Here is a 22,997-nt window from a genome sequence, read left to right as displayed (position 1 = left end):
GAGGTGCATGTTGTCATCAGGTTATACTATCAGAACACCCATCCTACAGATACCTCGGGAATTATTCCTTATAAACACTCTCTATGACGTTTTCTCCATAAGAGATCATTAGGATTTGGAATAAGCACGGACATTCCCCGGTCAGGGTTAAGGATTGCATATTGATTTCAACCATTTTCCTAAGAACACCCTACCTACAGATTTAAAGTCGGGACATTATGTTTACTGTTAAACACAAGTTGTTATACGATTAAGTTCAAACAAGAGACACATAAAACAATTCATACTATTAGCACACTAGGATCGCCCTAAAGCGCACCACTATTGATCTTAATATTTGTATACTCAGAGGTCGGGATACCTCTACCAGTGGAGTAGCTAGGGGCGACTTCCAGATAGGATCAAGAGCGCTGAATTTGTTTTACTTTCATTATACAATATAGACTGACATAATATGGCAACAACAAGCAAATAACTACTAAATGGGCATAGTATAAATTTATGAAAAATATTCAAAAGCACAATAAAAAGTAGAAGTGGATTAATTAGAGCAAACAAATTGCTTAACAGTTTTGGAAGATGATTACCTTTTAATAATGTATATGTTAATGTATTTTACACATTACAACACATTGTGGGTAAAAGTAATGTTTATTATGTTCAATTTATATAATGCTTTCAGGTAGGGCAAATGTGATTTCTTACAAAAGAAGGCAATTTAATATTCCAAGATAAAAATACTAGCTATGCACTGGTAATGCTAGCACCCAAAGGAGGGTGTGGAGTCTCCCCAAAATGCTATGCACAAATTAGTGCTACTCCTAACAGGTGTTTGATAAGAAACCTGAAGCGAGTATCAGTTTGATTTTTCTACACTACTACAACTGCTGGCATCACACTGAGCTACTACTTGTAGTGTCATATTATGGGAATTACTATTATTATTAGCGGCTCAATTAACATTTCTGTAACAGTTTGCAAAATATTGCTGATATACTACTGGACATTGCTACGGTTGGTGGCCTATTAATGGATGATGCTACTGGCATATTACCAAGCATTAGTGCTACTGCTTAATATACAGTGTGGTCCATAAGTGTGGAAACACCCTTATAAAAAAAGAAATGAGTAAGGAAATATTAATCCAGAGTCTACACATATGGGAGTGCATAAGAAAAACAATGGGGTTCTTCATTTTATTGTATCTTTATTTATTCAAGAATGTTCACTGAGTTTTCTTTTGCAGGTACGACATTAATGACAATGGCACCAACACAAACAGAACGTGTTGAGATTGTCTTGATATGTGTAGAACGAAGCACATGTGCTATTGCAAACCATTTCAACCAATGTCACCCAAATTTCTTATGAAATTCTGCAATTGTTTGATAGGTCACATGACTATCTTCCCAATTAAAAAAATTAGTGAATCCAAGAGGGTCACCATATTGGTGACATACCCTAAAAAGTTTTCCCCACTCCCATATCATATGTGTAATCAGTGGATTACTATTTCCTTACTCATTTCCTTTTTATAAGGGTGTTTCCACTATTATGTACCACCGTGTAGTAATGGCAATTACTACTGCTGTACATACTACTGGGGATCACTGCTACTTCTGACATACTCCATGCTGCCGATTCTACATGCAAAACAAATAAGAGTACATAAGTGTCTTACAAAACAGTATGGTTGATAAGTATGTACATATAGAAACTGACTTACCACTGTTATGACATTGGGAGCAGTGTATAAGCCTCTCTGATTTGGTCTTCTTGGTGACGTCCTTACCCTTCAGACAAATTCCACAAATAGCATTTGGGATGGACTTAGGCTGGAAGGGTAGAAAAGGGCAGTAATGTCATGTCATAAGAACCCACTGTGGGCTCATCAGAATGATTTCCAATATGCAGTTTTATCAATTTATGTCAAGAAATCAAAATCACATGAAAACTATACCTGTGCCAGAAGAAAAATAAAAAAAGCATCAAAGGGACAAAAAATATAATAATGTGTATATTGTAATAGCACCTTGCATAAAAGAGAACATCTATTTATTGAAAGTATTACTACACTTATTTTTACACAATCTTTATGAAACGCTAACCTAACATAAATTCAGGGTCTGCTAATGCTGAAATTATAATTTTAAAAAGGCAAAAAAATTTAAATGAAGCCAGTTGCAGTCCCTATCGAAAATTGTTTTTTTATTTTTTGTTCATCCACAGTTTTTGTTTGTATTTTACCAAAGAAAGTTTAAAAGGAGAATTTTTCTGTTATTTTTATTAATTAATACATCAGAAGAGCAACATGACATGGAAATTCGATTTACAAAATTGCTTGCCCCTGACTCAATATTTACGACAACCATTTACCTAAACTTTGCTCTAGTTTCTTAAACGTGGTAATTTATCTGTACAATTACGGTAGGCGTTCATGCTGTTCAGTGCTATCCTTTCTACAGCAGACTGAAAAGAGCAGACCAATTGCACAAGTATACAGCACTTGCGAATTGCAGACTAAATTTGTACAAGTCAATAAAGGGCAGTAAAAGAAGGCCACCACTGTGTTGGTCTGATAGAGGTATATTATTTAACTGGTAAAGCATGCATCAGTGGCAAACTTTGCAAAAACCTTTAACGCAGGTCTTATATAATTACACAGATGGTAAAGGCAAACCATAGAACAAGAGTTCTCTGGGTGTTTTTATTATTTTAAAGCACCCCAATGGTTCCTGAGGTACACTTAAGCTGACCACACACTAGACCAACTTTCATCCAACCAGCCAACTAGTTGATTGGTTGGAATGAAAATCTGGTAAGGTATGGGAGTAAATTATGATCAGCAATTGGCTCCTAAATGCCAGAAAACAGATGAAAACGGTCGCCAGACAAGTTTGTTAAATGTTTGATCTAAACACTTTGTTCAAACAACAGTTTTTAGTCCATTTTCCGGCGTTTGGGAGCAAATTGCTGATTGTCATTTGCTTTCATCCCTTACCAGATTTTCATTCCAACCAATCAACTAGTTGGATGTAAGTTGGTCTAGTGTGTGGCCAGCTTAAGAGTACAGGTTTTAAAGACTATCCATGCTTAAGCACAGGTGACTTAATTAATATCTCAGTCAATTGGATTATACCATCTGTGCACAAGCATGGATAGCTTTAAAACCGGGACTGTTACGGTGCCTTGAGGACCACATTTGGGAAACCCTGAAGTAGCCATATATGTATTTATACAGCTAACAAATAACACTCACTTCTATTTCTTTGTTAAGCTAAACATGGACTGCTGGACAATTTGTTGATTCGAATGATTACTCTTGATTGTAAAGCTCATTGCTTTAATGAAAACAAGTACAAGAAAAAAAAAAAAAAACCCTCACTTTCAAGTGGTTCAATATAACATTTAACTTTTAATCTGTCTGAGGTATCACAGCCAAAAGATGAGAAACCCTGTTTTAGAGCTTTCCCGGCCACCAGTGTAAACAAGTGTTATTCCACTTTATACTTCCATAGTACAATGACATGTTTGGGACCAAACAAACAGATGATAGACAGAAAAATGTCAGATTTAATCATATTTCTATACACTGCAGAATGCACGAGTTAAGTTATACATGTTTATATTTAGTTGCAAATAAAATGTATAGCTTGTTAAACTACAGTATCCTTACAGCAAAACCTCAGAAGCATTTGAAAGCCCAGAGTCCTCAGCTAAAGCTAAATATTAGACACATTTAGGCAGAGTATCCTGTATATTCTCTCCCGTGTGTACAAAATATAAGTTGCTAGATGCATGACCATGAAACTTAATAAAAAGGAAAAAAACAAAAACAAACTTGTGCTTATTAATATTCAGAATTAGCAGATAACTGCCATAGAGTACATGAGGTAGATTAGGATATGCGACGACCACATTGAGTTTTGTGATCCTGTTAAGTACCTCTACACCAGTCTCAGGGCTCTGTGCGGACCACACATTAGGCCACAACCATGATTAAAACATATCCTGCTGAAGCCACGCCCATTTGGATGACACCACTCCTTCTTTCCAAAACTCAGGACTGTATTTTCTATTGTTTTCTGTAGCCATCACCATCACTGAAAACCGCCATAGGTTATATATGAACAGCCCCCCTCCAACTCCCAAGTAGAATACATCGATAAAAACCCATATGGCCTTAAACTATTTGACACCCTAATACAGGACAAAACCATGTATATACTCCTTCGATCACAAGACAGCTTCTTGCCAGAGTTCCATGGCAGTAATGTCACAAATTGATTGCAGGCTTAAACACAGGTCTAGAAAGACTGGAGTATATTTATTATAGCAGTTTAAAGGGGAAATATTTAGGATGTGAGCTGCATCAAAATGTAATCTGCAGACCTTTAAAAGATGACAGAAGCATACATAATGACATTAGTGCCATTTATTTAAAAATTAAAGCATTTTCAGCCTCTTTATATACAATAAAACATTGAAATAAAAAGTGTGTGAGACATTCATAGGTTAAGTCTACATCTACAAAATAAATAGAACGGAAATTAAGCTAAAACACTTTAAACACTTCAAAGGACAAATTGCTCTTCTTTTTCCTTAATATATATTTTCATGCATTCATATTTTTATTTTATTTTTCACCTATGTAACAAACCTTTGGCTTTTTTTTTTTAAAGAAACAACCTGTACAATGCAGAGTTCAGGAATACCGTGGAACAAAAGCGTACATATCCAAAGCATCTAATATAAGCAGAGTAATGCAATGTGCACAAGACTGTTTTATATCCATTTTCCCACAGTTCCACATTTTGACCAAAGAATGCAAGAGATGGATACTCATGGAAGATACAGTCCGTCCGACTCTCCATAGAGATCACACATGACTATGCATTGTTCAATCTTTTCGGTCTGCTGGTTAAAAACTGGAACAAAGATTAGATACACAAGAATGCCCGTATGCCCATTGCTAAAACTGCACAAGAACTTGACAAAAACATCTTCAGGTTTTTGTTTGTATTTCAGGGATGTTTATTTTCCTTTTTATAAAATTCCATCCCACTGATTAATCGCAGGCGCATCTTAATACAAGGTTTAAACCATTGCATACCTTCATTTATGCCAAAATAATTGTACCGTACAGACACTTTTGTAAAAAATTTCTCTTCATAAAAAATAAATATTCCCCAGTTTCGTGCAACTCTCTGCAAAACCAACTTAAGTCCTAGTGATGCAGCATTTTAAAGTAAATAGTAAAACAACATGTAACATTCACAATATTTATGTCAATACAAAACAATGCTTTCAATGTATTTTTCTCTTGCTATGGCACACCTTTCAGTAAAAGTAATTGCAAACTGTTAAAGCCTGCATGACTCTATCCATCTGGAGGTTTATGGGTACATCTATGAAGTGGCGCTTTTCAAGCCGCTGCATATTCGGCTTCTGGATTTAAAGGGGCAACAAATATTAAATACTGGTTTTGTATTTAATATTATTGCCCCTTTAAAACTAAACATGCATCAGTTTTAAAAAGTGCTGCTTAGCGAATTTACCACTCATACCCTAACAGCTCTAATGGTGAGGGACAGGAATAAGATTGCAAAGTTTGTGCTTCAGAATTTGGAGCATGATGAGTAAAATTTGCACTAATGCTAATTAAAGTTTTCCCCTTGTCTTTCACTAAACTGCTTTTAGCTTTAAAACATTCCTTTGGTAGTTTTTATTTCTCACTTACCAAAATAGGCCAATTTATGGACCTATGTATCAAAGCTGGGAGAGAGATAAAATTGTAACAGATAAAATCGCCAACCAATCAGCTCCTAACTATCATTTTTTAAACACCACCTGCAAAATGTAAATTGGAAGCTGATTGGTTAGTACTTTATCTCTCACAATTTTCTCTCTCTCCCAGCTTTAATACATAGGACCCTTAAGGTGCATACACTCGTAAAGATTTTCTGTCCAACCATCCAACTAGTTGATTGGTTGGAATGAAAATATGGTAACATATGGGAGTAACTGATTATCACCAATTTCCTCCTAAATGCCAGAAAACAGATGAAAGCAAATGACAATCAGCAATTTGCTCCCAAATGCCGAAAAATGGACAAAAACAGTTGTTTGAACAAATTGTTTAGATCAAACATTTAACAAACTTGTCTGACGACCATTTTCATCTGTTTTCTGGCATTTAGGAGCAAATTGCTTATCATCAGTTACTCCCATACCTTACCAGATTTTCATTCCAACTAGTTGGATGGTTGGACAGAAAATCTTTACGTGTGTATGCAGCATTAGTCTTGTATGGCTGCAGTAGGTCAGGATAAGGATTTGCACATTCCTTTCAGTGGTATAGGTTACATCTATACTAATATTAACATCGTAACGAATTATATATTCCTAAACAGCAAATGAATATCAAATGTAAATTACACATGTTATGGCTTGAAACTTATTACATTACTATTCTGTTTCCATGAAGTGTATTAAGTCCATGGACATTGTTATACTTTTCTATGTGTGAGAAAGGAACAACTTTATAACTGTCCAATACACTTAATATATTCAAGCTCCTCTTTCTAAAGTGGAGAAACAAATCAGATTAGGACCATATCCTAATTCCACACTGTGCAACAATACTGATTCAGCCACTAAATAGGGAATGCTTTGGGGGAGACGTAGCAAACATTCCAGAGATTGGAAAAGTTGCCCATAGCAACCAATTAGGTTAAAGATATTATTTCTCTAGTAGAATCTATAACAGGGGAAGGGAACCTCCGGCACTCCAGCTGCTGTGTAATTACACATCCCAGCATGCCTTTGCCAAAGTTTGCTGTAAAGACATGATAGAACTGTGGCAAGGCATGCTGGGATGTTCAGTTTCACAGCAGCTGATTAATTGCTATGGGCAACTGCTCTACTTTCTCGCTAAAGCCGTGTACACACTAGACAGACAATGTGTGTACCCAGGGACAGCAGATGCGTCTGGAAGATATATCAGGCAGTCCGTACACACTGCACGATGTGGTAAATGACCGCCCAATATGTCATTCCCCGCCGCATCCGGTAGCATGGTGTTGTTCCTCGAATCTTCAGATTGGCTTACACTGCAGGCGGAACTAAAGATGCGATGAACAACATAGTGCGTACACGCTGGAAGATTTGTCGTTCTGATTCGTGGAAAATTGTCAAATCGTCCAATATATTGTCTAATGTGTACTCAGCTTTAGCTTTGATGCATGTGTGCTATAACCTCTCCTATGTAGATGAAGAGTGTTAGCAAGTGATAACTAGTACTCCATACAGTAAAGAACTTAAGTATTGCATAGACACAGCTACAGCGATTAAAAGCAAAAGACAGACAGCTATAACTTAATCTTGTATGGAAGCCAGGGTGATGGGGGATGGAGTTAAAGACCTATCACTACCAAAATAAAACGGGACGTATATCTATCCTATACAAAGGAGGACTTTAACTTCTTATTTTAATACATTTAGATGGCAACAGAAGATTGTGTGTTTGATTTCACAAATAAATCATTACATAGAAATATTAATGTCCTTTGTGCATTAAGATTGTCCTATTTGTATACGCCTGGTCCTCTATAACCTAATGGTGCGTACACATGGTATGACGGGGGGACGTTCAGATAACGATAGTTAATGATCATCCAACACATGCAGGACAATCAGATAACGATCATCCAACACATGCTGCAAGCCCCTTACAACTATAACGACCCGCGTCCCTATAGTAAACAGGCTAACCTGGTCGATATTGACCAGGTATGCCTGCTTGCACGGACTACCGACGATGGTCGATAACGACCATACGTTTCCACGCATAGACCATCGTTTGCAGGGACCAGAAGCTGTCAGATTTAAACGGTAACGATAGGATCATTATCGTACAAATCTGACAGCTTATCTGGACTGTGTGTACGCACCATTAGTAGTGCAGAGTATATTTGTAAACACAGTGGCTGAATGGTTAGCATATAGGCACTAAACAAGATTGATAAAACTAAATAAAAACAGTGCCCAGACATGGCAAGATGCAACTGTATCCATGTTTCTTGCTGATACTTGAACTTTGGTAATATTATTTTGATCATCCCTTGCAGCGAATAAAAACAATACAATACAAACAACAAAAGCCTCAAAGATATTATTTTCTGTCGTAGACTGTCTATAATACAGTGTAAACATTTCAGATATCTCATATATGCGATTTTACCTCTCTTGCATGGTTTAGCACGGGAATAATAAGAGGAAGTCGTCTCTGGGACATAGGAAATACAGTACCTTGTCTAGGTTTACACAAAGGAACAAATTTTGAGGTTACTGCAAGTTTTAAATATAATTTAAAAGGGGGTGATTTAATTCTTTTGCCGGAGACTTTTGTTTTAAGACGCCCAATGGAGCAAATAAATTGTTGCTCCGTCAGGGCGCGACAGCCGCCAGCATTTCTGCTCGCACCCTCAGGAGGGTGCGAGCAGAAATGTGAGAAACCCCCTGGTTAGGGCGCGCCAACCACAGTTAGCGCGCCCTAACCAGAACTTTAGACAGGTATAACCGTTTTACGCGGCTATACCCAGTCTCATAGGGGGCGAAGAGGGCAATAATTAATGAGCGCCCAGAACAATTGAATTGCAACACTGGGCACTCATTATTACGTCGTAAAAAACAAAATGAATCGTCCCCAAAGAATTCTACTCAAATTAAGATAGTGTTACCAAAATCCCCTCCCAATGAAAGCACTTTGGCCAGGACCTTTCCCAATCACTTTTAGCTTAGAGACCCTGTACCAGATCTCCCCTGCTATGGAGAGATCACAGCAATGCCAAAGGTGACTGGCAGGTGATCAATGTTATATACTGTAGGTTAGTGCACTAATCCTGCTAAACACAGCAAATGGAGGGGAACCTTTCCTGAAGTAATATTATATAGTTTACTTCTTAAATAGAAAATCCCCTTTAATGACCTACACTCAAAATTAAATATCCTTAAATCTTGCAAAATTGTAGGCTAAAGAACGAAAGTATAACTCATAGCAGCCAAGCAGATATAAGACTGTTAAATCAAATGACTGCATGGCTAAAGCTAGGTACACACTGGAGCGACGGGCATTCGTTTCGACTTTCATGAACGACGTACCGTCATTCACTAACTATGCACTGGCCGCTAGCGATATCGCTAGGTTTGATGTGCAGCACATCAAACTTGGCGAGCGTCGCTAGTGACCACAGGAGCGCGAAAACATGTGTACACACTGAACGATGTAGGCGATATGTCGTTATGAACGGCCTATCGACCAGACATCACTCCAGTATGTATCCAGCTTAACCCCTGTGCTAGCCTTCGCTTATTAATACAGGCTAATTTTGTTGATGTAAAAAAAAAAAAAAAATGGTATTAAAGCATGCCCAAACTACAAAAGTGAAATAATTAGCTCCACCTGTGGATCTTTTAAAATGTGTTAGTGGGTAATGAACACACCTGTGCACCTGCTGGGTGACCTGGAAAACGTGAACTTTGTGGGATCCTAGGGGCGGAGTTTGATAACCACTGACAGATGATGACTGTCACCACCAATATATGCGACAAAATAATTGTTCATCTCCGTTGTCTGCTTACAGATCAGAGAAGTGCACGGAGCCTGTGAATCTGATACTAGCTGAACATAGGCCGAACTTTATGCTTATTTTACTACAAACTAAGGGTGAGATGTATCAAGCAGTGTAAAGAGTGGAGGATTGGACAAGTGGAGAACTTGTCCAGAGCAACCAATCAGCTTCTACCTATCGTTTTATAGAATGTATTTAATAATGCTACCTCGAAGCCGACTGGTTGCTATGGGCAGCTTTTCCAGTGTTTAAACTGCTTGATACATCTCCCACCTTAGTTGTTGTTAAATTACTAGTTCCAGCCACTCGCCCCTTGGGTGGCCATGGAACTCTTCCCCATGACTGAGGCCTCTCCACTATTGGTTTATGCATGCAGACATCTTCTAATCCCACTTACCAACTATGCCCGATATACGTGGAGTCATTAACAATAGTATTATTGGGCATCCTGGTTGTTTTCGGCACACATATTGGGCCTATTGCCAAAATATTGACAGCATTATCTCAGCAGGAGGTCATGATAAGTCTTACAACTGTCATTCACTGGAATTTCAGTCAAGCTGTTTGGGAATAAAAAAAATATGCAAACGGATTATGTAGCCTGAAAATACATATGGCCAGTACTACTGATAACAGCCATCAAACCAAAGCACTGACGTCACTGTAAGACTGAGCATTTTCACATCATTAGTAAGGTATTATATATTTTTTCTTATTAAAAAATAGTATTTATATAAATCTATCATAAATAAATCTAATCATTGTTGACAGGTAACAAGGAGACAAAAATATTAAAAAGGGGTTATCCACGTGGGGCAGCACATTCTTAAACGCCATCCTGCTCAGTACACATAGCAAATAGGGAGAGGCTCGGGTTAGGCTGCAGGGGGAGGGTTAGGATACTTACCTGCAGGTGTCAGTATCCTAACTGTCGGGATGCCGGCATCGGGATTCTGACCGCCGTAACCCCTCCCATAGTACAGCTGTAATGAAGCGCCATAAATGGCTTCCAATGTGCTTGTTTTACCAGGGTAAATCAGCACAAGTGTCCCCATATTTGCAACACTTGTTGGGCAGTATTGCTTAATAGTAACAGACAAGCAGCATAAGACAATCTGTACAGGATAGCTCTCAACAATAACATTCTACAAAAAATGTTCCTAGCAGACTCTGAAATAACAAAGTATTGGGTGAGCATTGACTACAGGTGCTTAAAGAATGGAAATAGGTGCTTAAAGAATGGAAATAATAATTCTCACATACTAGCATCAGATAAAAACAAAAAAGTACAGTTGAATTATACAAAACATCCTTATAATAAAAGTTACCTTCCTATCTGGAATCATTTCATGCCAAAAGTATTTTGTTTTATACCTGTATATGCTTTTAACAGATATTACAATGTTTTATTTCCTAAAGCACAAGGCTACATAAAATAGTGTCACCATGGAGAGGATATCCTCACTAACTTAACTTTCATCTTCTCAAAAGGTGCACTTTTGTCAAATACCAATTTATAGAAAAAAATCAAAATAAATACGTTTATTAAAAATATCCACAAATAATTTTCATTTTACAGATAAATCTCCTTCCCCAAACATGTGTGGGACCCCTACAATACCAGAGAAACTCTCCCTTGCTGGTAACTGCTGAATGGAATACACTGCAATGTGTAGATAAAGCTGATTAAGTGCCTAAAAAAGAAAATTCAACTTTAAATGGTCACACCACACGGACAATGTAGTCACTCAAACTTCTGCTGAATGTCAGCCCTGGAGAAGTTAACTTTGCCGATTCAGGCTAAAATTAGTGTCTCTGGAACTGTGCACATGGGACCCTCGCCATACTGTCAACTGGTTATAGGATGGCTCACATGTAAAAACAAAACAAATTGTGTGGACTTCTAATACGGTAATTATAATGTGCAAATTTTAAGAAAGACCATCAAATTTAGTCCCCAGAGACTAAATTCTTTGCCTTACAATGGTAGGTGACCACTAGAAATACTGGTTTATAAATATATTTTATGGTTTACATTACAAAGAGGATCTAAGTATTTTCATCGCATCTACAGCAACTGTACATCCTGCATTTCAAGAAAGACATCATCTGCATAATCTAACTGGTGGCAATGAGTCTTCACATGACAACACAGTGGGTTATAGTTAAACAGGACAAACTGAGAAATAATTGAAGTCTATTTCTCAGAATAAAAATGTCATTTAGAGAGTACAACTGTTACTAAACACCATATTCCCATTATCAGCAATGTATCATCATTTCAGTTATGAAAGAGAAGAAAAGTAAAGTACAGACATTAGTTAGTACCACAACAACTGCTTTGTAGTGAAGTATTAAGACCAGTCTGGAGAGAAAAAGAAGATCTTAAACCTCAACACCTGGTATTTGGATTTGTCTTGGAAAGCCCAACAGGTATGAGTTCAGTAGCCACTCCAAAAGTAAAAAGGTTATTGAAAGGCCCCAAGTGAAAAACCAGAAGTGGAACAAATGACAGGAGAAGGGCAAGATATGCTTGGGAGCGAAAAAACAAATATATATATGTTAGATGCAGGAAAAATATATATATAGAAAAAAAGAAACAAAAAAAAAAAAAAAAAGACCATAAAAAAAAAAAATGAACGGAGGAGTAAAATGGAAAATTGAAATGTAAAAAGCAAGAGTAATTCAGGGAGAAAGGCTGGTCAGTAAAGAAGCCGAGTCAGGGGCTTTTTTCTTCTACCTTGTACCCAGTCGTGGTTTTGGACATTACAGAACGTTTGGTGCCCTCCTTTTTGGGGGTTTTTTCTTTCGCCTTCGGCTTTGCTTGAACAGATTCCTCCTGGGCATCCTGCAAGTTTTCACCCTCTGATACATTCCCAGATGAACTGTCCTGAAATGACAGAATAATTTTGTGAGTTCTGATAACATGAGATCTAGCGACAAACTGGACGTAGCTTACTGCATGTGAGCTGTGCTTTTCATAAATGAAGATTAAGGCTGGGCTCATACACTGACCCTGCCAAATTCAGAACTACAGTAGAACCCACTTCAGGGACAGTGTCTGGAGGGCAGATTGACCTGGGTCAGCACACCTGTCAAATAGTAATGCACATGTCCTAAGGCGAACTCAGAGAGGACAGAAACGTCCCCTGGAGCAGTAGGGCATTTTCTTAAAGGCAAATCGGTTATATATTGCCCCAAGATGTCCTGTCTGCGTCATGTGCAGTTGGAGCCAGGGTACACACTCCCCTAACAGCTCCCACTGCAGCAACCAGCAATGGGACAGACCAGGAACCAGGAATGGTATAAGTAATACAGTAGGGAGGGCACAGACAGAGGTGAGCCGAGACCAATTTACCAGTGTAAACATAAATAAGCACAGTAAATAACTGCTTATTGCCACCACCGCTGTTCACCCTATGGTGGTATAAGGGAATGCACACTAAGAATGTTCACACTTTTTATCCCCCCTCTGCACAGATCTATAAACTTGTGTCCCTCCCATGGGAGGATCTCCCTCCATTACCTAATTTCAGACCACACCACTTTAGAAACTACTGCAATGCACAGCCTAGGAACACACTATTTATTCAGGCTGTAAAGATAGTCTTCTCCTTCACTATGTCATGCAGAGGTAACCTTCATGAAAAGTATCTGTCTTTGGTTCCCAGCTTCATGTAATAGGATGTGTCCCAAGGGGTAGGACTCCCTTTATTTGCTGTGTGAAAGAAGTTCGTTCAAAAGTCTGCTTCACCAACCTGCTCCAAAAAGGGGAATACAAACAGCCAAAACAAAAAGCAGAAAAGCAATCTGTTAGTAAAATAAATGCCCTAGGTCTTCCTGCGTGCTCGCAGAACAGTTTGTCATTGTATCCTCCAATCTAAAGAACTTAATCACACACAAAATTACTAAACTGTCTGCAACCTTGCCCACACAGAAATTGTGTATACAGCTGCGATTTTGCATATTGTACAGGAAGCCTAAAGGGGGCAATTAGAAACCTCTCTCTTATTTTGTGCTCGCTTTGGCATTCTCAACATTTTTTTTATTACGTTCATTTAATTTTCCCCCCGACATATTTTGTGTCCACATACAGTACAATTATCCTCAAATCACGCCAAATAGCCACATTTAGTGCGCCACAGACTTTGCAGCGCCAAAACACTAATCTTAAAGTACTTAGTTTTTAGTCTTAGTTCGGTTAAAGTGTACTGAGGAAAAAAGTATAAAAAAATAAAATAAAATAATCGAGGAACAAGTACACAATCTAGGGTAAAATGACAAGACAAGACAGGTCTGATACGAGTGGCCTGCACCACGCATTCTTATGCTGCACCTGCGACTTTATATTATTTCCTTTGCAACAAAAAAAAAATGTACCTAGTACACTATAGGCAGACTAAAATGAAGGATAAAGTACGCAGTGCTGAAGGTATCCGGATGATGGCGCTGCAGTAAAAAGGTAGACAGTCAATAAGTCGACAGGGACATCAGGTTGACACAAAAAAGGGGTTTCAACATTGTTTTTCATGATTTTTAGGTTTAAATTTATGGTTAAGCTAAAATAAAAAGCAACACGTGTCAACTTTCTTGTGTCAACTATTTGAATGTCAATCTTTTAACCCTGTTGACCCAAGTCCTTGTCGACCTTTTCATTGTAAATGTATCGATCAACACAGGAATCGCTGCCCTTGGGTTGTGCCAGGCTTCTGCTTCACACGGCTCAAAATGGTTAGGTGTAGGGAGACACACCTGTAATAGTAATACAGGGACTACTGATGCTGCCATGCACATATAGCAACAGAAATATATATATTTTTTTGAGGTAAAAATTTCCTTTCACCTGTTAACATTATTAGTATTATTAGGTGTTATTTAGTAGTGCAGAAGTGATAAAGTACAAGCTTTACGCCAAGGCAGGACCTGTTTCTACTTATGTCTCTTGCGCAAATTGCACCATATAAATAAGCACTCTTTCTGGAATTGTAAACAAAATGTGTATAAAACTTGGTGTTTTTTCCCTACGTTTGTAGTATGTATTATGTGTTAGATTTCCCATATTTGCCTTTCTGAAATAAGAAAATAAAAATAAATGAAATAATGAAAATAAACCCTGCAATCTCATAAATGCACACATTTCTACTGTGTCCTCCCATCTGTCTACATCCATTCAAGTATGTACATCTGTAATTGCCAACAACAAGTGTGCTTAATTTCCTATGATCAATTACAGATTTTACAAATATGTCAATGCTAATTTTTTTTCTAGAAATAAATTAATTTGTGATGCCCTTTTGAATAATGACATCAATTGACCAACTTCTTTAATGGAATTATAATGGTCACATCTACTATTATTTTGAGAGTGTGGCCTTGTGGCAGATTGCAAACCAGATTTCTGGAACAATGACAAATTGTAAAAAAGGAGAGTTATGGTAAAACTTACCTTGGTTAACTCTCTTTCTTTGAAGGCCATAGGGTCCACAGATAAACAATGGGCTGTAGGTGGGACCTGGAGGACCGGACACAAAGCATTTCAATCCCAGGATGCTCTGGTTCTTCCCCCTATTTACTTCAGTTTTGTTAACAAGCCCAAGGCATGAGCGAGAAGGAAGACTGGTACACTGAAGAATCACACACTCACACAGAGAAGAAAACAAGTGACCAGGAGAAGACAACCCATAGAAACTAGGAGTGTCAGGGCGTGTGCCCTGTGGACCCTATGGACTTCGAAGAAAGAGTTAACCAAGCAAAGTTTTACCATAACTCTCCTTTTCTTCTTCAGGGTCCATAGGGCTCCACATGGAGACATTGGTGATGTCCCAAAGCAGTTGTTCAAGGACGGGAGCGCTCCTGAGCTGATAGGATGCTTCCTTAGGCGTACGGTTCTCCTGAGAGGCAAATGTATCAAAGTTATAAAACTTAAGAAAGGTGCAGACAGAAGTAGATCAGGTGGCCTCCTTGCATAGCTGTTCAGATGAGGCGCCACGCCGGGCTACCCACAAGGGACCCAAAGAGCGAGTAGAAACTGAGGTTTGCACAGGAAGGCCCGTCTGCGTGTAAGCCTGTGAAATAGTCATATGAATCCATCTGGCCAGAGTGTTTGTTAGCTGGCCATCCCTTCTTGTGGAATCCATATTAGGACAAAGAGGGAGTCCGATTTCCGGATGGAAGCAGTAAGATCCAAGTAGATCTTTAGAGCACGGACCACATCCAAAGAGGCCTCACCTGACGAGAAATCTGGTGAATTAAAGACTGGAACTACAATTTCCTCATTCAGGTGGAAGAGAGAAACCACCTTGGCAAAGGAAGGCCGGACATGTTTGAAGAACAGCCCTTTCCTGATGAAATATCAGAAAGGTGGAGCGACATCAAAGCACCCTTAAATTCGATACCCTACGGGCAGATGCTATAGCCAGAAGAAACAGATGCTATAGCCAGAAGAAACAAAGTCTTTGCAGTGAGCCATTTGACATCCACTGATTCAGGGGTTCGAATGGAGGTTCCTGAAGTGCTTGGAGCACCACTGACAAATCCCATGGAGCGACAGGAGGGACAAAGGGAGGTTGTATTCATAGAACACCCTGCATGAACATCCGGTATAGGATTTCTGCGCTGAAACCAGATAGACAAAGCAGAGACCTGCACTTTCAGAGATACTAGGCGGAGGCCTAGATCCAATCCAGCTTGAAGAAAGGCAAGAATTCTAGAAACCTTAAAAACCTAAGGGTCTATCTCAGCTGTAGCTAAAAAATGTATCCTGCAGCAATGGATTGCTCCTACCCCTCCTTCATTAAATATGTTCAAAGAGAAATTGTTCTATAGCTTCAAAATGGACTGGGTCGACTCCTCCCTTGATAAGGAAAATAAAAAACAGAACAGTTCTTAATTTGGGAGAGCTTTATTGATACTTTAAACTCTAAGATTAAAAGACAAATACAGCAATGTTTCAAATCAACACAATGGTATGAACCTAGACTGGTTTTACAAGATCCCCCAATAAATGACACTTAAAAAAAATGATCAAGGAAGACAGGACATGGTAAGGTTGGAACCGGGAGTGCATGGCTCATACCCCCTTCCCATCATATCCCCTCCTTGGTGTTTTTCTTTTCTCTCTTCCCCTTTTTTTTTTTTTCTTTTTTGCCCTACTACCAGTTTCTTATTTTATTTTCTATTATTTTTATTATGCATGAAGTCAATCATAATTTCTTGATTATTTTTTATGGAATGGTAAAAAGAGAAAATTGTGTTGAAGTAATATTTTCTGAAAGTAATAAATAACATATTTATGTTATGACTATGATACATTTATGTGTATGATGATACATTTGATAACTTCAATAAACAAATTTTTGGAAAAAAAAAGCCTAAGGGTCACAGTTTCTTGGAGCACACCATTGGAATATGTATGCCATATTCTGTGGTAAATCCTGGCTGAGGTTGGTTTACGTGCTTTTAGCATGGTCTGGACCACAGAGATGTAAAAACCCTTAGCATTTAGGAGGGATGTCTCAAGAGCGAAGCCAGACGGACTAGGTCCGGATGTAGACATGGACCCCGAGACAACAGGTCTACTCGTAGAGGAAGCTGAAGAGAAACGTCTATGGAGAGCCTTTGAAGATCGGAGTACCAGTGACGTCTGGGCCAGGCCAGAACTATTAATATGACTGTGCTTCGAAAGTTCAGAAAGGAGGGAGGCACTCGAGGAAGCAGGGATATTGGAGGGAAGAGATATGCTAAATGGAAGCTCCAATTCACCGACAATGCGTCTATGAATGCTGTGTCGAGGTCCTTTGTTCTGGCTCCATAAATAGGAAGTTTGTTGTTGTGTCTGGAGGCCATGAGATCCACCTCGGAAAACTCCATTTGTCCACTAGAAGCTGAAAGGTTTCTGGACGTAGAGACCATTCTCCTGCATGCACGTCGTGATGGCTGAGGAAATCCGCCTCCCAATTGAAAATCCCCAGGATGAACACTGCAGAGATGGCTGGGAGATTGCGCTCGGCCCATGGGAAAGTCTCTTCTAGGGCCTCTGCCCAACTCTCCATTGCTTTGGTCACCAAGGCCGTAGCCCTAGCAGGATGAGTAATATGAGATATGGTAAGAACTTACCTTTGTTAACTCTATTTCTACAAAGTCCATAGGGTTCCACAGGATACCTTGGGGTATAGGTGATGACGTCAGGCATCGGGCACCATAGAGTTAAGTTTTCAGCCTCCCAGGATGCACTAGGGTCCCCCTCCTATACCCCACCCCCGAGCCAAGGCACCTCAGTTAGTTACCAAGCCATAGGCCAGAGGAGGAGAAGGAAGAGAGAGAAAGAAGATCTGGACACACAAAAGACTCACATTCTCACCAGAGGGAGATGGAAAAAAAAACAGTGACCAGAGTAAAGCCCATCTGCAGCACAGGTGCGACAGGGCGGGAGTCCTGTGGAGCCCTATGGACTTCGTATAAATAGAGATAACAAAGGTAAGTTCTAACCATATCTTATATTTTCTACATCAGGGTCCATAGGGTATCCACAGGATACCTTGGGGATGTCCCAAAGCAGTATCCTTTAAGGGTGGGGACGCTCCTGTGCTGAAAGGAGAATCCGCCGCCCGAAGGAAGCATCCTGAGGTGCAAAGGTGTCAAAGGCGTAATACCTCACAAAAGGTATGGACAGAGGATCACGTAGCAGCCTTGCATATCTGGACTGCAGAGGCACCACATCGAGCTGCCCACGAAGGACCCACAGACCTAGTGGAATGAGCCCTCACAGAGGATGGAACCGGAAGGCCTTCATGTAGTTAAGCTTCTGAAATTGCCATACGAATCCAACCTGCCAAAGTTTGCTTTGAAGAAGGCCAACCCTTTTTACGGAAGCCATAGAGGACAAACAAGGCGTCCGACTTCCTAAACGAAGAAGTGCGGTCAACATAAATCTTTAAGACCCGCACAACGTCCAAAGTGGCCTCACCCACTGAAAGATCAGGTGAGTTAAAAGCCGGCACAACGATTTCCTCGTTGATGTGGAAACTTGAAACAACTTTCAGAAGGAATCCAGGACGAGTGCGCAGCACCGCCCTGTTCCTATGAAAAATCAGAAAAGGGGGTCTACAGGAGAGAGCCCCTAAGTCAGAAACACGTCTGGCCGAAGCAATGGCCAGAAGGAATATTGTTTTAGCTGTAAGCCATTTAAGGTCCACTGAGCCCAGTGGTTCAAACGGCGGTCCCTGGAGAGCTCTCAGGACCACAGCTAAATCCCAAGGAGCCACCAGTGGAACAAAAGGTGGCTGAATGCGAAGAACACCTTGCATAAAGGTGCGCACATCAGGGAGCGCAGCAATTCTACGATGGAACCAGACTGACAGGGCAGACACCAGCACTTTCAGAGAAGCAAGGCGAGGCCATGGTCTAGCTCCGCCTGTAGGAAAGCCAACACTCTAGACCACAGGTTCTCAAACTCGGTCCTCAGGACACCAAACAGTGCATGTTTTGCAGGTCTCTTCACATAAATTACTAGTGAAACTGTTAGCTGCACCTGTGGATCTTTTAAAAAATGTCAGTGACTAATGAATACACCTGTGCACCTGCTGTGTGATCTGCAAAAAGTGAACTGTGTGGGGTCCTGAGGACAGAGTTTGAGAACCACTGCTCTAAACAGACGGAACTCCCGAGGGGCATAACCTCTCGGTCAACACCACTGGAAGAACGTATGCCACACATGATGGTATATCCTTGCAGAGGATGGCTTCCGAGCTCTTAGCATGGTTTGCACCACAGAGCTGAAAAACCCACTGGACCTTAACATGGCCATCTCAACAGCCACGCCGTCAAAGACAGCCGAGCCAGGTCTGGGTGAAGACAAGGACCCTGTGATAGCAGGTCCAGTCGTAGCGGCAACCGCAGAGGAATGTCCACGGACAGACCCTGAAGGTCCGAGAACCAGTGCTGCCTGGGCCACTCGGGAGCTATCAACAGGAGTGTACCCCCTCCCGGTTTGAATTTCCGGATTACCCGCGGAAGAAGGGAAAACGGAGGAAAGAGATAAGCAAACTCGAACGTCCACTGGACGGACAGAGCATCCACCAGAGACGCCTTTTCGTTTCTTGTTTGAGACTCGTACACCGGCAACTTGTTGTTGTGCCGTGACGCCATGAGGTCAATCTCTGGAAGACCCCACCTGTCCACCAGAAGTTGAAAGACATCCTGGTGCAAAGACCATTCTCCCGGATGTACGTCCTGCCGACTGAGACAATCCGCTTCCCAGTTGAGGACTCCTGGGATGAATACTGCTGATATGGCTGGGAGATTGCGCTCCGCCCAGACCAGGATGCGGGACACCTCTGCGAGTGCCGCCCAACTTCGGGTTCCTCCTTGTCGATTTATGTAGGCCACGGTGGTGGCGTTGCCCGACGGGACCTGCACGGGGTGACCTTGGAGAACCCGATGTGCCTGCTGGAGAGCATTGAAAACGGCGCGGAGTTCCAAGAGGTTTATTGGAAGCTCCTTTTCTGCCTGAGTCCACCTGCCCTGGAACAAGTGTGGACCAGTGACAGCTCCCCAGCCCCGAAGACTGGCGTCCGTTGTTAACAGGACCCAGTTCGCCACCCAAAATGGGCAACCCTTGTTGAGGTGGGTCGTCTGCAACCACCAGGCTAGAGACAGGCGAACCTTCGGAGTGAGCACCTTCGTCTGGGACTTGAGACTCTGAGGCAGTCAATTCCATTTGGACAGGATCAATTGCTGCAGAGGTCTGGAGTGAAACTGGACATATTCCACCATGTCGAATACTGACACCATGGAGCCCAGCAACCTCATCGCCGAGTGCAAAGACACTCGGCGACACTGTAGACAACTGCGCACCCTCAACTGCAAAGCACTGATCTTTTCCACCGTCACAAAGATCCTCTGCTGCCTGGAGTCCAACAAGGCTCCGAGGTGCAGAATCCTCTGAGACGGGATCAGGGTGGACTTTTACCAGTTTATCAACCAGCCGTGACGTTGCATCACTGCAATCGTCAGGTCCAAATGGCGTAGAAGGAGCTCTGGAGATCCTGCCACCAACAGAAGGTCGTCCAGATACGGTAACATGCGGACTCCCTGCATCCGCAGGTGAGCCGCCATGACCTTGGTGAACACCCGTGGTGCTGTCGCCAGGCCAAAAGGTAGCGCCTGGAACTGGAAGTGATCGTTGCAGATTGCAAACCTGAGGAACTGCTGATGGCGCAAAAGAATAGTGACAAGCAGGTAAGCGTCCTGGATGTCCAATGACACCATGTAATCCCCAGGTTCCAGCGCCAGAACGATGGACCGTAGGGTCTCCATCCGAAACCGAGGCACCCTCAAGGACTTGTTGAGGGCCTTGAGGTTGAGTATAGGACGGTACGACCCATTGGGTTTCTGCACCAAAAATAGATTGGAATGGAAACCCTGGCCCCTCTGGGAGAATTGAACAGGCACTATAACTCCAGCCTGGAGCATAGTGTGCAAAACCTGCCGCAGTTCCAAGGCTTTGTTCTGGTCTAATGGAAGGCCTGTGGTGAAGAACCAGGATGGGGGCCTGTGCCGAAAGGAGAGGGCATACCCGTGAGAAACCTCCTCGTGAACCCAATTGTCTGTGGTGGTTATCGACCAACACTGGGCGAACTGAAGCAGGTGGCCTCCCACTTTGGGATCCCCCAAAGGGAGGCCCGGGCCGTCAGGCCGCAGGTTTGTCATCTGACTTAGGGGCCGGACGTCTGGTACTCCAGGCCTATTTCCTGGGCTTGGCCGATTTCTTGGGCTCAGCTTGACGGGGAAAAGACTGTGCTTTAGGCCTACCCTGGGCCCTGTAAGGCCGTAAGGACGACGTGCCAGAACTTGAAGGGACCGCAGCAGACGGGAGACATGCAGATTTGGCTGCTGCCAGCGTAGCTACAATTTTGTCCAGATCCGGACCAAATAGGACTTCTCCTTTAAAAGGCAAAGCTTCTAAGCCCTTTTTGGAATCAGCATCTGCTTTCCAAGATCGCAACCATAAGGTGCGACGAGCAGCAACAGCTGCCGAAGAAATCCTAGATGTAAGGATACTGATATCCAAGGCCGCTTCATTGATGTAAGTGGCCGAATCCCGGAGATTGCCCACCAACTCGGCCTGTTCAGATTGGATTCCGACTGTTCGGCCAGTTGGTGGGCAAAGACTCCTCCAAACTATCAGCGCTCCATAACTCTGGCTACCCAACATACGGCCATAGCCGGTCTGGATGCCCCCCCCCCCCCGCAAGGTAATAAATGGACTTTAGACAGATCTCCACCTTGCGGTCCGTAGCATCCTTCAAGGAGGACATGGAGGGCATGGGCAAGGTGGCACTTCGGACTAGGCGTGTCACATGAGAATCCACCTGTGGAGGGGATTCCCACTTAGAAAAATAATTGGCCGCAAACGGATAAGCCACGGCTAAGCGCCTCTGAGGCCGATACCGTTTGCCACGGTGTTTCCACGCCTCCTCTAAATGGTCTACTAACCTACCCAAAAGAGGAAACACTGTGGCGTCACCCTTAATATCCTTGAAAAAGGCATATTTGGACTTGGACACCGGAGGATCGTCATCCTCAATAACTAAAGCCGTGCCGTCTGCCTGAATAAGGCCAGGAATATAAACCTTTGACTTAGCGTCCGACTCTTTAGTACGGAGAGGTTCTTTGTCAGATAGATCCAGAATCTCCCCATCATCGGGCGTCACGTCGTCATCCTCATAAGGAGCAGACAGAGACGCCACAGGCCGCAACACAGACTCCCTTTGTAACACGTCCGACAAATGCTGTACCGAATTTGCCAGTGAAGTAACCCACACAGGCTCCTGTGAAACCTGGGGAGGGGAAATAGGGAGACTGTGGGGTACCATCAGTTGTCTCGGGAACCCCTGCATGGGTGACGACACCACTGACTGCTGGGACAATCCCATCTGGGAAAACGCAGGTGGCGGAGCTAACTGGCCCATTAGGGTTGTAAGCGCCTTAGCGAAACAAGCCCAGGGAGGTTCCTGTACCGGAGCCGTGACAGTAATTGGCCGCGCCAATAAATAACACTGCCGACATAGCCCCTCCGCGTTACCCTCCCCCTCCGCTATTGGTACATTGCACTTAGTACACATAAGCTTTAGAGGAAATTAACTCCCAGACATGATGGTAAGTATGTGACCCCTCTCACTGATACTCGTTAGTATAGTGGGAGAACCACCCTGCAATCGCTGTAACGCAAGGGCTTTAGCAGAGTAAGAGCAGGGACAGTAAAATGGCTGACAGTAGAAAGTGAAAGTACAGGAAGCTGACGCTAGCAGAAGTCACATAATGCAGAAGAAATCAATCCCTGCACTATCAGCGCTCTTTTTCAAC

At 41.9% G+C, this 22,997-nt stretch overlaps 1 protein-coding gene across 5 annotated transcripts in view; it reads right to left on the bottom strand.

Annotated features, from left to right (window-relative positions):
- PHF10 (PHD finger protein 10) overlaps positions 1-22,997 on the bottom strand; it is a 103,170-nt gene that overhangs the window by 22,705 nt on the left and 57,468 nt on the right. For all 5 annotated transcript variants that reach the window (XM_088448982.1, XM_088448984.1, XM_088448985.1 and 2 more), the window contains 2 exons: positions 12,373-12,522; positions 1,727-1,835 (listed from right to left, as the gene is read on the bottom strand). In XM_088448982.1, coding sequence (XP_088305108.1) covers positions 1,727-1,835; positions 12,373-12,522 — 259 coding nt within the window. The remainder of the gene's footprint in view (positions 1-1,726; positions 1,836-12,372; positions 12,523-22,997) is intronic.

The sequence above is a fragment of the Taudactylus pleione genome, unplaced genomic scaffold, assembly GCF_031769625.1.
Source record: "Taudactylus pleione unplaced genomic scaffold, aTauple2 ptg000473l, whole genome shotgun sequence".
Taxonomy (NCBI): domain Eukaryota; kingdom Metazoa; phylum Chordata; class Amphibia; order Anura; family Myobatrachidae; genus Taudactylus; species Taudactylus pleione.
The sequence above is the reverse complement of the archived record's forward strand: the minus strand, read 5'-3'. Positions and strand labels throughout refer to the sequence as shown.